Source organism: Antennarius striatus, chromosome 9 (assembly GCF_040054535.1).
Source record: "Antennarius striatus isolate MH-2024 chromosome 9, ASM4005453v1, whole genome shotgun sequence".
NCBI lineage: Eukaryota > Metazoa > Chordata > Actinopteri > Lophiiformes > Antennariidae > Antennarius > Antennarius striatus.
In genome coordinates this window covers 12,145,274-12,162,126 of record NC_090784.1, presented here as the reverse complement: position 1 = coordinate 12,162,126, position 16,853 = coordinate 12,145,274, and the positions used below count along the sequence as shown (strand labels likewise).

At 40.2% G+C, this 16,853-nt stretch overlaps 1 protein-coding gene across 4 annotated transcripts in view; it reads left to right on the top strand.

The window, feature by feature from the left end:
* ptprub (protein tyrosine phosphatase receptor type Ub) overlaps window positions 1-16,853 on the top strand; it is a 195,339-nt gene that overhangs the window by 106,423 nt on the left and 72,063 nt on the right. For all 4 annotated transcript variants that reach the window (XM_068323141.1, XM_068323143.1, XM_068323142.1 and 1 more), the window contains exons 7-12: window positions 509-802; window positions 6,711-7,028; window positions 9,311-9,420; window positions 13,765-13,966; window positions 15,472-15,574; window positions 15,663-15,936. In XM_068323141.1, coding sequence (XP_068179242.1) covers window positions 509-802; window positions 6,711-7,028; window positions 9,311-9,420; window positions 13,765-13,966; window positions 15,472-15,574; window positions 15,663-15,936 — 1,301 coding nt within the window. The remainder of the gene's footprint in view (window positions 1-508; window positions 803-6,710; window positions 7,029-9,310; window positions 9,421-13,764; window positions 13,967-15,471; window positions 15,575-15,662; window positions 15,937-16,853) is intronic.

The window sequence follows — 16,853 nt, the reverse complement described above, 5'->3', positions numbered from 1 at the left end:
CACTGCAGTGGGAACGAGGGATTAGTTACAGCCACAGATCTAAGGCTGATCTTTTTGTGCTTTGTCCTTATTCCATGTTGACCATGTAATCGCTCAGTCTCTTGGATCTGCCACTTAGTGACATTTGAATGGTGGGCTTCACGTTTAAGCCTTACTATGGCAACCTGTACCAGATGGTAAAGCAGATTCTTCCTTTATCAGGGTATGAGAACAGAACATTCAGAGGAAAATACTGTATGCTCTTCATACCTTGGTTACAAAGATCAGATCCAGGTCTAAAGCTCTAAATAAATAGCTGTATTTCACGCACTATTTTTCTCAGAAGTGTGTCAAACTCTGAACATCTCATTAATAGTATGACAAACTGCTATTTGAGCAAAGTTTGACCTGCTAAACCCCCTCAGTCTCTGCGGTCTCACATAAGGCTCAATAGGAGGAAATGCTTTGACCAAGAAACACCTGTTTGAATGCCATGATGGAAAACACTTCTTTTTATTTTTTCTCTTAGTACCTCCATCACCTATTGCACCACCCCAGCTGCTGCGTGCTGGCTCCACATATCTGATCATCCAGCTCAACACCAACTCTATCCTGGGCGACGGACCTATTATTAGGAAGGAGATCGAGTACCGTGCCAGCCAGTCTCCTTGGTCTGAGGTGCATGGAGTCAACATGGTCACTTACAAACTGTGGCACCTGGATCCAGACACAGAGTATCACATCAGTGTGTTGTTGACCCGTCCTGGAGAGGGGGGGACTGGACCTCCTGGACCTCCTCTTGTGAGCAGGACCAAGTGTGCAGGTGAGCTTTGACCCGAAACACCACCTTGTTGACTATTAACGTGACTGGTGGACCTGTCAAATACACTATTATGTTTTTAATGTGTCCGTGAGTTCAATTGACTTTCACTAAAAGTGATTTTATTTTAAACAAAACAAGCCTTTATAGTAGGCCAGCTGAAGATAGTGGCAGAAATTAAGGGCCAAAGAGTGGGAGGTTGACAAAGGCAAAGGCGCATGGGATGGACTCGCTCCCATGACCACTGCGAATACATCACCATGCTATATGTGACCCCTAAAAGGGATGTTTTCTGTAGAAAACAATTTGAGTATCTTATCTAAAACAAAGAAAAGAGAATAAACAGAATGTGTCCTGTTCATGTAGTCAGCTAACAGAACTATTCCTTCTCTAAAATTTCTTTTCCACTTACTCTTTTGACAGGTGCCTTTTCTTTTAACATTACTACTTTCTACTACTACTTTACTACTACATGCTACTTTCCCGATCTCACCATTAGTTAGCTTTCTTTCTCTGTTTGGCCTGCTAACATTCATCTACGGCTTCACAATGCTCGCCCAGCGCAATCCAGAATTTGCCAACACAAAGTAGTAATGTCACCATGTTGATTTTTGACTACCAATTCATTTGTTTTCATATGTTTGGTATGAAGTCTGATATTATTGTTTCATTGTGGAATTTCCACGGGTTTCCGCTAGTTTGTGTATGTGTATGTATGTGTGTGTGTGTGTGTGTGTGTGTGTGTGTGCGTGTGTGTGTGTGTGTGTGTGTGTGTGTCTGTGTGTGTCTGTGTGTGTATGTGTGTGTATATATATGGTTGCGCGCACACACACACACACACACACACACACACACACACACACACACACACACACACACATATTTATAAACTGTATATTTCTTCTTCTTTCTCTTCTTCAAAAGACCTAAATAACTTCAGGGACATCTGTTGTCACAGAAATGTCCTATGCACTTTAGTTGATGAACAAATCGCTCTTGCAAATTTCTTGATATAATGCACTGATTTTTAAATTGTATTTATTTTTATTGGTTTTTAGTATTTTGAAGCACTTTAGCGCTTTAATCCAATGTAAAATTGTAAAATATTTGAGTGCGATTAAAGTGTTTTTTGCAACAACAAAAAAATCTTCTTCTTCTTCTTCTTCTTCTTTTCCTCATGCAAATGTGCTTCTTCAAGTCATAATGCCCATCAGCCCACACAACATAACTTTATAGAGTACAGTAAGGATGCTGCATCTGTCATGCTAATCTGTTAAAATTCAGAAGGAAAGGAGACCAAAAGTTCCAACAAACTTGCTGGATGTACTTATCTGTTGAGAAAAGGCACATTTGCCAACAGAGGCATTCTCAGAACTCTGAAGCTGAAGAGACTCAAAGAGAGAATTTCTTACTGCCACCATGGCAATATTGGTTTAACAGCTATTTAAAAGATAACAGCTGGCGGACTACAGTAGCTATCCTAAAGCAGGATTATCTCCTGTAGAGGGGAGATTTTGAAAAAAAAATTTTTTGTAAGAAACAATTAAATGGACAAGAAATTGTAGGTGATTGATGGACACAGGGAACATCACCCATTCAAATAGTTTTGAATGAATGTCTGCAGAAAATGATGTAGATGCAGTGCTATGAACAATATACTGTCTGAATGACCTGAAATAATAACGATATGTTTGTGGAGCTACACCTGATAATTATTTTCATTAACCTTCTATACTATGTTATCATTTTATCATTTCTCAAAATTACAAAAACTACATTCATCAGATTGCACAACCAGAACATATTTTTTTTACACTTTAAAACAACAAAACCTTACATCAGCCTGTAGTCATCAGATGCTAAACGTTTTAATGAAGTAAATGATTAAAAATAAATTCAATAAATATTAATAATTCTGTTTTACTAAGTGGCACCGTGGCACAATGGGTAGTGCTGTTGCCTTCTCGGAAGAAGAGAAAGAACAGCAAGAAGGTTCTGGTTCCAGCAGAACCGCGACCCGCAGTGTAGATAAGCAGCTTTAGGCTGTATTTAGAGTTGTGGGAAAGTACAGTAACACTTGAAAATATAGATAATGTATCACACATTAAAATTTTAAAATACCCACATTCACATTTTAATTTTAGCTTTCACTTTAGGTGTTGGTACTGGCTGCTCAGTCACTAAGTACCAGAGTCTGAGCACACAGGGAGATGAGCAGGAATCCGGTGGGCCATACTTGTGTATACCATTAAATATATGAACACATATACAGTATTTCACAGTAGTGTGTTGATGCAGATGCACTTACCAAGATGCAGGCCATCATTATTACTGCCAGCATCTGCTATGTGTGCAGGCACATGATATGGAGAGCTTTGTGTACCCAAAGGCAGTTTGTGGATTTCTGCCTTCTATGGTCATCACTCTTTTATATGCCCAACGGTCTCTTCCTGCCACACATCATCCCTCATATATCTCCCTGCACTGCTCTAGTAGAGGCTCCTGGTTCCCTCTCCAATGACATATTAAACCTACTCTCCCAAAACCCAGCGACTCCCCTCATTCATCAGGATCCAAGAGTGAGCTTGCTACCCTACCCCCAACCCCATATTTGTGCAACACACCCTACCCCAAATCAAAGACACTGAAAATTCACAAAACAACAACAAAAACATGTTTTTTAGACATTGATAGCAAGAGCAGACGAAAGGCTGCGGTGATTATGTGTGTGGGAGTGAGGGTAGTTTTTTAAAGTAAGGTAATGAAACAGGAAAAAAGAGTGAATACTGAAGAGGTGAAGCGAGGGAGAATTCACACTGTGCATGACATGGATGACTTAAAGTCACACAACTGAGCCTTTAACGATGTATTTACATTTCAACCACTGTGACATTAGCTTGTCCAACCATGTGTGAGATACTGCAAGTAATACTGTTGTGTTTGCTGAGCTATTAAAGGGGGTATTAAGATGTAGCATTTGTTAAAAGACTAAGACAAAAGTATGGGTGAAATTTATTTTGCTAGTTGTGGGTCACACCTTGGTTGATGGAAAGCTGTGATTGATTGCTGGTTGAATTAGATTCGAAATACTACTGTATCTGGTTGTCTCTGTGTTCACAGGCCTTACTTACGTGGTCATCGAGTAGACACATTACAGTTAACTGCAACAATGAAGATCTTCCCCACCTGGTATATTACACCTTTTTGACTCCACTTGGTATATGGAGCTCCACTGTCCCTACCTCCAAACCTCCAAACCATCTGGTTTACACCAACCCTACTAACCCTACATTCTACCTCTTAATCCTGATCACCCCGTTTGCTGTTCGCCTGATTAGCTTTGGGGTTGTGGTATATTTTAGGGAGATACTAACTGTGCAGTGAACAGAAGGACTATTTGAACCTTGATTCTTTTTGCTCTCCAGAACTTGTGCATTGCCAACATGCCTAATCTCACCCTTCCATAGTCATCTTTATTGTTCAGCTTCCTCCCAACCGTGTTGGCTAGCTGGCTTTAACGTACATATTCAAGTCCTTGTGGAACCGGACTGTCCTCGTGCAGTTGCTGTAAAACTAATGGCCATGAATGTGAACATGGCCTCCGGCTGGCTCTGATGGCCATCCAGGTGTGCTTGATGAGCCATTGCTGTGATTATCAGCACGGTGCATTAACACAGCTTGAAGTCTCTCAAGTAAATCAGAGAGGAGCGGGCAGCATTTGTTCTCCAGGTGGTCCCCAAACTACATTAATGGGCTTCCACCTGCTGTTGGGTCACTGAACTCTCTTGAAACTCTCTGCCTTTGATGGTCATGTCTGCTGGAAGGAGCAACAGGATCCTGGCTATTATTATACACATTAAGCACATGAGTGCCTTGCCTGTCTTGGCATGTCATTCATCAAGTCTTCCATTCTGTGCCAGTATTCCCTGCACGTTAGCATTTTGTGGTGTTGATGGTTGCAGATGTGTATGGATATCCCTCTGCATGGATTTAGTTTTTTTCTCCGTAGTCTCTGTCCACACTCAGGCAGTCCAAAGTACTGTAGCTCTGTTCTGTCCTGATGTCCTCTGTCACACGTCAGGTAGATAATAAATCAGAACCTGCCACAGCCACTCAAACTTCCAATCTCCTATCACTGGGTTTTGGCAATGTTGGGTGGCTACAGTTTTCACCACAGGGTGCACAAGTATGGGTGCCTGCACCATTTAGACGAATACGATGAAGGAAGAAGAAGAGATTGGCACAAACATCCCACTGTGAGAAATCACACAATGTGCACCACTGTGGTCTCTTTGGTTGGACTTTCATTAGCTCGGCAGTTAAATGCCTCTCTTTATTTAGCTATAAGACTGTGCAGACTATCAATTGCACCATTAAGATAATCATCACATTGAACAATGGGACATGAATATTGCTTGCTGGATATATAGTCTGCTGCTTTATGATTACCCTGGCCATCCTGTCATCTGTCATCATTTTAGTCGATTGAGATCGGCGCTCTGGTCATTTTTCCATACGACATAAGATGCCAGGCCGCAAATCAAAAGAGAAAGGTGGTGACAGTGAGGCCTCAGTATGAATTAGAAGTGTCATAAAATGTTGCCTTAAAATAATTGCTGAATCACAGTGTATATGAGTATGAAGTACACATAGGGATATTGTATTTCAGAATGTTAGCATGCAAATGTTTGCGTATTTGAACATGTGTACGTGTATAATAAATAAAGAGAAAGGTGGTAGAGAAGGGGTAAGGAAGGGGAAATAGAGAGTGATTAAGACACAGAGCAAATTATTATTTTATGCAGCGTGTCTGTGCTCTTTTTTTTTTATTATGTCCTTTCACATCAAGAGTATATCTCAGTTTCCTTGATAATTTTTGTTTAAGTACATTAGCCCTTATTCAATGATAATTAAATGCCATATTTGAGCTCCCTATTCTAATCTGTACTGCAGCAAGGATTCCATTGAGTGTGCGAGGAATGAAGACCTTGGTCAGTAACCTCAAGCTGGACTAATCTCTCCCTGTACCCCATATCTCTGTCGTTATTCCCCTCCTCTCTGGATCATTACTCAATACGCCCTCTTATATAGAATATAGAATTTCAATATATTATGCAGCATATTGCTGGGTAACGGCATTGATTGTGTTAATAACGGCCACAGATAAATGCTTCTATTGATGGCGAGGATGTCCTTGTCTTAATTCAGACTCCCCTCAGTTCCAGAGGTCCTCCTGAACACAGACGTGTCTGTGCCTCAGTGTAGAAAGACTCTCTGTGTCTTTCAGCCAGCCATTAAGCTTGAGGAGGATATCAAATACAGAGCTGTTGTTCTTTTTGTCTGAGTCAGAGATAGTCAAGGTTAACCCAGCAGTGACCAGAATTAACTTGGTGCCTTCTAAAAATATGTGTCTGTCCATTGCCATGACCCAGCAATAAAAGTGACCAGTGGAAGTGAATGTCCTTGTATAGTGCTGAGATTTTTGTGAGTGGATTAAACCTCAGGGTAAAGTAGTGTAACTACTGGATAGTCAATGTGCTCTGCGATATGGAGGCAGGGACTGCTGGGACTGCGACAGCAACCTGCAGCCTGTCCAATTAATTAGCACAATTCCTTTTCTGCCATGGGGAATGTGGGCGTATTGTGCTGGCAGCAAAAAGTTGACCTCCATGTTGCAGCAAACAGTATGGCAGCGTGTAGAAGGGGATCAACTGAAAAACTGCCAGGGTAGTCCTGGATCAGAGCTCTTTCTGAACTTAAATATTTAGAAATAATAAAATAAATTACAGGTGTTTCAGTTCCTAAAACTCAGTATTGTGCCATCAGGATTTGTCCAACTCTGTTTTTGTAAATGAATTCCTGCTTTTCTGACAGTTTGTCTTCTCTTTTGTCTCTTCGATCATTCTCCCAGAGCCAATGCGTGCATTGCGGGGCCTCACTGTCACAGATATCCAATCCAGGCAGTTGTCCCTGCAGTGGGAGAATCTGGCGTTCAACCTGACGCGCTGCCACACCTACTCAGTGTCCCTGTGCTACCGCTACACCACAGCGGGAGGTGGTGGAGGCCATAACACCACTGTGCGTGAGTGTCTTGCGGTGGAACACAACGCCTCACGCTTCACGCTGCGTGATCTGCCACCCTACCACAGCATCTATGTTCGTCTGTCACTGGCCAACCCAGAGGGGAAGAAAGAGGGCAGAGAGGTCACCTTCCAGACAGAGGAGGACAGTAAGTCTCAAGATGAAGAAAAGACAGTATGGAAAATAAAACATTTTTTTAAACGTTTTACTACATGAACTTGAATAAATGATTTTATAAAAAAAGGAAATCTATATTATCATATGTCTTACATCTCATTTTTTATCATGGTTTATAACTAGGTTGGGTCACAGTGTTTCAAAGTTACAAAAAGTTGCTTTAACTGAGTGAAATTAACAGAATGTTTAAATGATTTTATCATGGATGCCAAGATAAAACTACTGTACAGGCAAGTCTAATAAAACATATACTGTATGCAGAATAGAAACATGTTTTAGCATTAAAAATTAGGAATGACTTCAGAAATTATCATAACGTTGAATTAACATGTTTCCTGAACAGATTCAGTGAAAATAAAAATCACTTGGATTAGTCTTAGATTTAGCGCCAAATCTCATGGATTTCTCTAAGAGCAGGTTTACAAGGAATTTGCCAGCTTGATTTTCTTTTTAAATATGTACAGTTTATTTCAATACTTAAATACTTTTGCTACTGTTATTATAAAGTTAGAGTGTAATGCAGAAGCATGCTATGACTTTCAGCTTGTGCTTTGATTATAGTTTAGAAGTTGTTGTTTTTTAGGGTTTTTTTTTAGAATAAACAAGGGGAATATGCAAATCAGTCTTGGTTAATGTTTGATGAACATTTTAAAACATTAACATTGAGGATGTTAAGACTAAGTCACATCTTCTCCAAAGAAGACAAGAGTGAACTCACAACCTATAATTTTTTTAACCTGATTTAACGGTTTAAAGGCTGAAAAGTATCTCCAATCAAGTCAAAGGACAGTGTGGAGCACTCAGCTTATCTCGCCACATTAACACTTCTAACCATTCAGCTCCTCTGGCTACCTGCTCTAAGGCCCCGTCCACATGATGCCGGAACTTTTTGAAAACGCAACTTTTTTTGTTGCGTTTACACCTTCCGTCCACACGAAAATGCAGATATCCAGAACGAAAACGCAACTTTTTGAAAACGCTGGCCGAGGTGGATTTTTTTTAAAACGCTGGGTCTGCGTTGTCGTGTGGACGATGTATCCTTAACTTTTTAAAAACGCTGACGTCTTGCCTGCGACGAAAACCTCTGTGACGTCATATTTATGGACGTGTGTGTTGTGACAACAAAACACGGAGGATTCCTATTGGATGAAATTTGACTCAATACTGCCACCACATGGTTTGGCATGCTTATAGCCATCTTCGAAAACGCACTAGTGCATTTACGTGTGGACGGAGATTTTTTGGAAAACGCTGTCGTGTGGACACAAATCGTTTTCGATGGGTTTTTTTAAAAAGTTGCGTTTTCAAACAAATCCGTCATCGTGTGGACGGGGCCTAACACCTACCTCTAATGCTTAAATACAGAGGGGATGGCCATCATACTGGAGCTGAATAAGCATTACACCTGACCCTTTTATTTCCCAGATGAAAATAGCATGAAAGTAAAAACATATTTGAAAGTCTGGCAACCCTGAGATAGGATTTTGTGCTTATTTCTTATCTTCTTTGTGCTGCAGCACATCGTCTGCATGGTGTCTGAGGGATCAATGATTTCTGCCATAAAATAAGAATTTTCAGAAAGAGGTAAAGATAAAACATGATAAAACAAAATGTAGAGAAGATTGTCAAAGTAGGAGAGCAGGAGAGTTTTTTTTTAAAAAATGTTAAAAGATAAATACACATTCATTGTAAGTCAATTATGAAGGATTTTTTCAAAAAAGCCTTAATAAGCAACTGTGTCCTTTCAGACACAGTTGATTCACAATAACTGTCGACTCAGCTGTTTGGCTCTTGTCTTAGCCTGAGGCTTGAATCTCACATAACAGTCTTTCTATTTACAGAGCTCTCATACACCATGGGGACTGAAGCGGCAGCCAAATGGCCCCAAAAAACTGTTAACACAGTCTCGTATTGAACATCTGGGCATTCATTCTCTTTTCACTGCCATTCAGAATTATGTTAACCAGCAAGTTCATCAATATATTTCAGCTTTAATGATATGTAATTATAATTCCCTGCTTATACTCTATTTTCTCTGTCTGGTCTATGCTACAGTTTTTTGGTGTAGCTCATAAATTCAATTATCTTTATCTGACGTTGACTGCATTCTGCTCCCTGGTTGTCTTCGTGTCTCATGCGGTGTCTCCGTCTGAGCCGCTGAGACATTCATTTCTGTGATACTGACAAGAGGCTCACTGAGGGATTAGTGCTTCAATTTCCCCGAAAAATGCTTGTTCTTTCCATTTCTTCTAGTTCCCGGAGGCATAGCACCAGAGTCACTCACCTTCACCCCACTGGATGACATGATATTCCTGAAATGGGAGGAGCCACTCGAGCCCAATGGCCTTATTACTCAATATGAGGTGAGCCCAGAGAGACACACACACCACTGTTGATATCTTATTTATCAGCTTGGTTCATGTGTTTGAAGATGCAGAGTAGGTGTTAGTGATTTTCTAATGCTCATATATTCAGATAGTGTCTTTCCCAAGAGAATTGTCTGTTAGGATGATGAGTAACTGCTAGTACTATCGTAGGGGGTCACAGGAGGGTCAAACGAGCACCATTAGGAGGTGGCATATCTCTCCCAGCCCCTGCAAAATCGAATTGAGTTTATTTGAATCAAATTTGTAACAAACTGATGAATAATTTGTCAAAGAAGACTGCCTAAATAGGTTGTTTTCCACAAATGAAAATAACCTATTATGACATTTAAGTATTACACTATACAGGGTTAGACTGCTCTCTTCTCTCTGCTTTGCATTAAAAAACAACAATATGTGATTAAGGATGTTTTGCTCCCATTTGCTTTGTGGAGTGCAGAATTTAAATAGGTATTTTCCAAGTTAATTTAAATATTTTGTACAATTATCAAACAAATGCTAACAGAATATACAGAATGTAATATGTAGAATATAAGATTCAGTTGTCTTGCCTGAAGCAAACCTTTGTCACACATGACTTGTTCAAGATTGTCAGAAATTTGAAAACCTGTTGATATTTTCCTTTAACATAGTTTCTGGCTATGAGTGTTATAATTGTGGAATTCATTAAGAAAGGGGCTTTGAAACCCTGTTAGGTTATGGAGTCTTAGCCTAATATGTTTTAAACTAATTCTATCCTTTTCCCTTGAGGGTCCACACAGTCATTTCTGTCTCCAGATTAGCATTGGTACTAGTCTTGCAGCTCAGGTTGGTGCAGATAAACAAAATCTATTCAAAGGGAATGGGTTATGTGCTTTTCAGGCCTGTTTTGCTCGGTTGCTTTTGCTGCACTATAATTGGCCACTCACAGGTTTAAATTACAGTGGTACCTCTACTTACGAAATTAATTGGTTGAAGAAGAAATTACGTAGGTAGAAAATTTCATAAGTAGGGACGCGTTTTCTATGCAAATGCCCTAATTCATTCCAAGCCCCCAAAAATTCTGACAGAAATGTTTTATAAAGCATAAAAATGCCTCAAAACATGTAACAAATACTTGTTACAATTAGATTATTACACAATAAATGAGAGTTGTGCATAACGTAAAAAACAAAGAATAGAGTAAAGAATAAAAATGATGGTCATTTACCTTTTAACTGCTGTCATTGTTTTTTGCCCTCTTTGGTTCATGTGCACTTGCCTCACCATGCTGAACAACAGAGTGAATTCCAGTCCTCCTTTTGAACTTCTCCAACCACCCACGCAAAGCCTTAAACTCCTTAAACGTCCTTTTGTTTTTAATAACGTGGCGAACACGTCATGGGTCGAGGTCTGAATGATGAGGACGCTGCATAGACACCTATCTATCTACACACAGAGGTCCCTCTTAGCCAATGGGATGCCAGGATGCTAGGTAATAGCCAATGGCAGAGCAGCTATAAGAATGTTGCGTTCAGGAACCTTTGGGAGCTGCGAGTAGCAGCCCATACGGTATTTTTACCTTTCGTAACTTGAAATTTCTTTCGTAACAAGAGGCAATATTTTCCTGTTGAGGTGTTTCGTAAGTAGAAAATTTCGTATGTAGATACATCCGTAAGTAGAGGTACCACTGTATATATTTTCCATCATAGATAGAAATGAATCTCTAATAAAGGTTTATCTGATCTCACATTGAAAATTATCATGATGAAAAGATGAAGTGTAAGAGAGCAAATTTAAACATCTGCGCTTCTGTTACGTTGGAATTTGACAGAAAGCAAAAATTGTTTTTCAGCAGATGTGTTATTGTATTATTGTCTTTTACACATATGTCCCTATGTATAATTCTATTGTAATGTATACAACTTATCCAGTAATACCTATAATATTGATGCTATACTTAGAAATAAAACTATACTAACCCTAAATGTGAACATTTTCTAGTCATTTAAAATATTACACCTTTAGTAAAATACTTTGTCTATTTGTTGAGCATTCAGGTGACAAAGTGATTAACTTGTGTTGCTATTCTGATCTTTTGTATTAGTCAAGGTGACTTTATTCAAGAGAGAGATCTACCATGACCTGGATGAGTGAGAATCTCCACAGACATCTGATTTATCGTGTTCCTCACCCAGGCCTTAAGAACATGATGTATTATGTCAGTTTGAATAAAAGAAAGTGAAAAGCATGGTAATGCTCTCACTGATATTGCATTCATGGCATACAATCTAACAATGTTCTTGTACCGCCACAGTAGAGCCCTTTAGTCGTTAATGACTGAGTCATGTGCATCAGTTGCACAGTAGATTCAGAAGAACAATGGATATGTATTTGCTGCATACTGTTTGTGTGTGGTAAACAATCAATGTCACCCCAAGGATATTATTAAATAGGATTTCACACATAAAGTGCTGCACAGGATATTTTCCTCTGTAGCGTGTGGATCTCTTTTGGCTGGCTGAGAAAAACTGTACAAAGAGCTGTAGAAATCCTCTTTTTTTTCCTCTCAGCATTAACCTTTGACTCGCTCTGCCAGAGCCCATCAACCACCATGCTGTCCTGCAAGGCCTCCGCGGTGTTCTGTGCGCAGTAGGACATCTTTTATGTTGGCCTTTGTAGGGGAATCACAGATGTTTGTGTTTAGTCACCAAATGGCTCATGAATCTATCGTCTCAGTAAGGAGACATGAGTGGGAATTAAGTTATGATAATCAGCAAATCCTTTGGTTCAGAGTGGCATCTTAGCTGTATGTGTGTGTGTGTGTGTGCGTGCGTGCGTGCGTGCGTGTGTGTGTGTGCGTGTTTGTGCATGTTACATACGTCTGCATTTTCAACAGGCACATATGTAAGCATATCTCATCACATAAATATTTGAATAAGCTCACTTCAAAAATGTTCACGCTGTCACCAACTACACCCACTATCTGTCAATCAAGCACCCAACCAATCACAGTGCTCAACCAATCAAGGAGCACCTGCTAGAAGGAATCACGTGAAGAATATGGTGTAAGGCATCTGCTATGTTAGGAGAAGAAATAACTATACATGGACTTCCCAGTTAACATGATTTTAGAGTGTCATAACTGTTCCAACAATTGTCACGTTTTTGAGCAGAAAGTCCAAACAGCAGGAACGACACAGAAAACGGCAACGATTTCTGAGTGAAACTAGCTGGCTAGCACAAACAGTCTCTCCAGCTATAGTTGCTATGGGACAATCCATGTAGTATCCAAAATGCTCTTCGGGCATCTGACAAAAACGGTCTTTAAGGAACTACATACAGTTCTGTTCATGTAGTCAGCTAACAGAACTAACACTTCTCTAAAATTTCTTTTCCACTTGCTCTTTTGACAGGTGCCTTTTCCTTTAACGTTAGCTCCTTTCCCAATCTCACGATCAGTTAGCTTTCTTTCTCCAGTCAGCCTGCTGACATTCATCTACAGCTTCACAATGCTCACCCAGCGCTATCCATAATTTACCAACACAAAGTCACCACGTTGATTTTCGACTACGTTTGGGAGCGCTTGATTTATAATACCAATACAATTGTTTTCATATGTTTGGCATGAAGTCTGATATTTTTGTTTTATCATGGAATTTCCACGATTCCCGCTAGTGTTTGTAATGTGATGAAGTGGATCTTTTCCAGCACTGATTTCATAAGTCTTAGTAGGTTCACCCTGTTCTGGTAGCGGTAAGGTCATCTCATTAAGCTCTCCACTGTTTTAAGAGTATAAGTGGAAATTCTCATGAGAGCGCCTCGCATGGAAGCAAATTACCTCTCCAGGAAAAACTTTATAAAAGATTTTACTTTTAAAGGACACTTATGCAGAGACATTTTCGAGTGTTAATTGAACTCATAAGCACTTAATGCTATTGATTTGAGCACTTGAATTTGCTTTCAGCTGTGTTCTCAATCTTGGCCTTTCATTACTTATTGAGGAAATCATTTACTGGTCACAGTACTTTAAAAAAAAATCCTGTTTGCTTTTATGACTGTGACCTCATGGTTACAATACCAGTCAAGTCCTCTTCATCTAATTCGATAAATCTACATTAACAATAATTGATTTTGTGAAGCAAATTCATTTCTGCATGAAGTGAATGATATCAATGAATTAGAATTACTCCTCACGACAGAGCTATTACTCTGAAAATGTCCTCTCCTTATAATCATGCAAGACCATTACTAATTAGAAATTAAAGTTTTGGTAGCTATAGTAACCGAGTATAAAATCAGTGCTGGGGTGACTCTGGTTTATAGGATATGAACAAGAAAATGTTTCTTTTTTTTCTCCAACAGATCAGTTACCAGAGTATTGAGTCATCCGATCCAGGCATTAATGTCCCAGGACCAAGAAGAACCGTTTCCAAGCTGAAGAATGAGACATACCACATGTTCTCCAACCTCCACCCGGGAACAACTTACCTAATCTCAGTTCGAGCTCGCACCACTAAAGGGTTCGGCCAGACTGCCCTCACTGAAATCACCACCAACATATCAGGTAGTAGCAGCCGATTGACTATCAAGCTTTTTGACATGGAGACATGGAATGCTTCCTGTCACAATGGCAGGGCTGCTGTCTGTGTCATTACTGCTTATCACTGTTGCAGGTACAAAAGCAGGCTTCACCCACTGCAATGCTATAATTAGAATCTAGGTTTTTTGACCTCAGTATCTTTCTTCTCTTGTGCAGGCAAAACTACTGCTCCCAAAGTGAAAGAGCTCTTTTCCATTGCCTCTCTAAATCAGTGACACATTGTCATCTCACAGTCCTCGGGACATAAATTAACTTGTAGGAGGCAGAGAAACACCACAAACATAACAAACTGCTGTGTGTTCTGTATGAAGAAAGATGCAGTACATTCTTGGGACTGGAATGTCACCTCCGAGAGTCTCAGAGCTTATTACTGGTGATAGAAATCCAGCTTCTGTGGTTCTATTTTCATTTAATGATGCATTTGCTCTTGTTAAGGGAGGGGATTACACCTCTAAGGAACACAGCCACTCCCACTTTGTCATGCTCACACATTTATTCACTTCTTCTATCCATCTCTTCACAGAGAGGCCAGCTTTGTGCAATTAAATATTTAGTGCACAATCACTGCTTACTAGCTGTATGTCGGGCAAAGTATTGGCACAAAGCCAGACTGCAGATGGAGCCCAAAAATCTTTGCAAATCAGCCTCAACCTCCTCCACTGGCCCACGGTGCAGAACATTCACTTACACTGAGCATCTCCCAAATCTGCACTGACAGCTAGCAAACACTGAACACCTTCAAGAGCTACTACTGTCAGCATCTTCAAGCAACTTTCACTACAGAGTATAAAACTACACGTTTCGTCATTCGCACACACACACACACACACACACACACACACACACACACACACACACACACACACACGCACACACGCATGCACATGTATCCAGACGTACTTGCCACTGCAGTTGATTCACAATCATCCTTCACAGTCTATTTGGCAGCAGGCGTTTGTTTTTACAAACTGCAATAGACCTTTAACTTCAACAAATGATGCACATTCAGTCATCTTTGACGATGTCAACTGTTTTTTGCTGATGTAATAGCAAAGCTGTTTTTTTAATATCATAATCATTGATTCCTCTCAAATAATTTGTTCCCTTGCCCCATCATTAATTGGCAAATAATATTTAAGAGAAATGTACTGGCTCAGTTCCAGGGAGGAGCGTGACTTAAGCCAAGTCCTTTGAAAAACCCATTTAGTTTAGCCTCTCACCCAAGACTTAAAAAGTATTTCTATTCAAAAGAACCAGATGGGAAATTCAAATGGTGTAGGTAATGCACGGGTCTTTGACACCGGTTATATTAACGCCATTTACTTGTCATTTGCACAAAACACTGAGGAGCTGATCAAGTTTATGTGGACACAAAAAGGAGTCATTATTTTGTTAAAATCAAAGTAGCTGAAGCAGTGGTAAGGCCCTAACGGTGTCTGACATACACATGTGTTTCTGTTTGTCCTCAGCTCCCACATTTGATTACGGGGATATGCCATCCCCCCTTAGTGAGACAGAGAGCACAATCACTGTTCTGCTGCGTCCTGCCCAAGGCAGAGGGGCGCCTGTCAGGTGAGGGAGGCATCTGAACTCTACACAATAACTCTTTCATGAATATTTCACGTGACTAATTAAAGGTGCGCATCCACTCTGTGTTTAGTACGTACCAGGTAGTGGTTGAAGAGGAGACAGTGAAGAAAGTGAAACGGGAGTTGGGGCTTCAGGAGTGTTTTCCTCTGCCAATGTCCCACGGTGAAGCACAGGCCCGGGGTACACCACACTACTACACAGCCGAGCTTCCGCCCAGCAGCCTCCCAGAGGCCAGTCCCTTCACTGTGGGTGACAACCACACGTACAATGGCTACTGGAACAGCCCTTTGGACCCACGCAAAAGCTACCTTGTGTACTTCCAGGCTATGAGTAACTTCAGAGGGGTGAGTGCAGCAGTTCTGAATTCATTCTTAACCAGTACCGAGTAGCTTTAATAAGTATCTGTTGTTACTAATGTCATGATTGACACCGCATTCCTGTCAACATTGTCTGAGATTACAACCCTTGAATGTGTTGTTGTCCCATGTGAAAGGTGTCATTGATGAAAATTTATTGAGCTGGCAGAGTAACTACTTGGAAATGATGTATGTTTCCATCCAATCAGTTTGATTCTTTTCAAACAAAGCATGTCAAAGCTTGGAATTACTTTCATGCATGACTTACAGCTAGCAAAGTTGTAATTAGCTGGAATTACTGAGAATCAAAAACTTGCATCATTTGATTTGTCTTAAACTTTCAGTGATTTGCTGCTCTGTCTAATTCCTGACTTTTTTGGTGTGAGATCTCATGTTTGTCCCTCAATGGTGCTTTCATTTTTGACCTGATCGAATCCTGTTTCTTAATGCACCTAATCATTTGAGAATCTTTGAAAAGATATCCAATGCATTTCTGTCCACAAAACAAACTAGGGTTGTGCATCTTGGTTGCAGTCCTCATTAGTGTTGAAGCGGCACATTATTTTACACCATTATACCTTCATGCCTTTCACTGAGCAAATAAAGTCTCCAGTCATACCTAGAGGATACCGCATTACCATTCCAAATTCAATAACAGGAAGAGCTGCTGTCTGGGTGAAGCAATTACTTAAAGATAATTGGGCACAGGTGCAGATGATCACAGGTAGAAAGCTGCTGCTTTAATATTCACAGACTGTGACAATAATTCTGAGGAATGTTGCTGAAACGCAGCCTTCTGGGATCATCAACGGAAAATAAATTGCATAGCACCTGGGATTGGGTCTTTCTGACTTTCTGTTTTGATAACTTTGACATAAAAATGTCCATCTTTCCCTTCTTTTTTG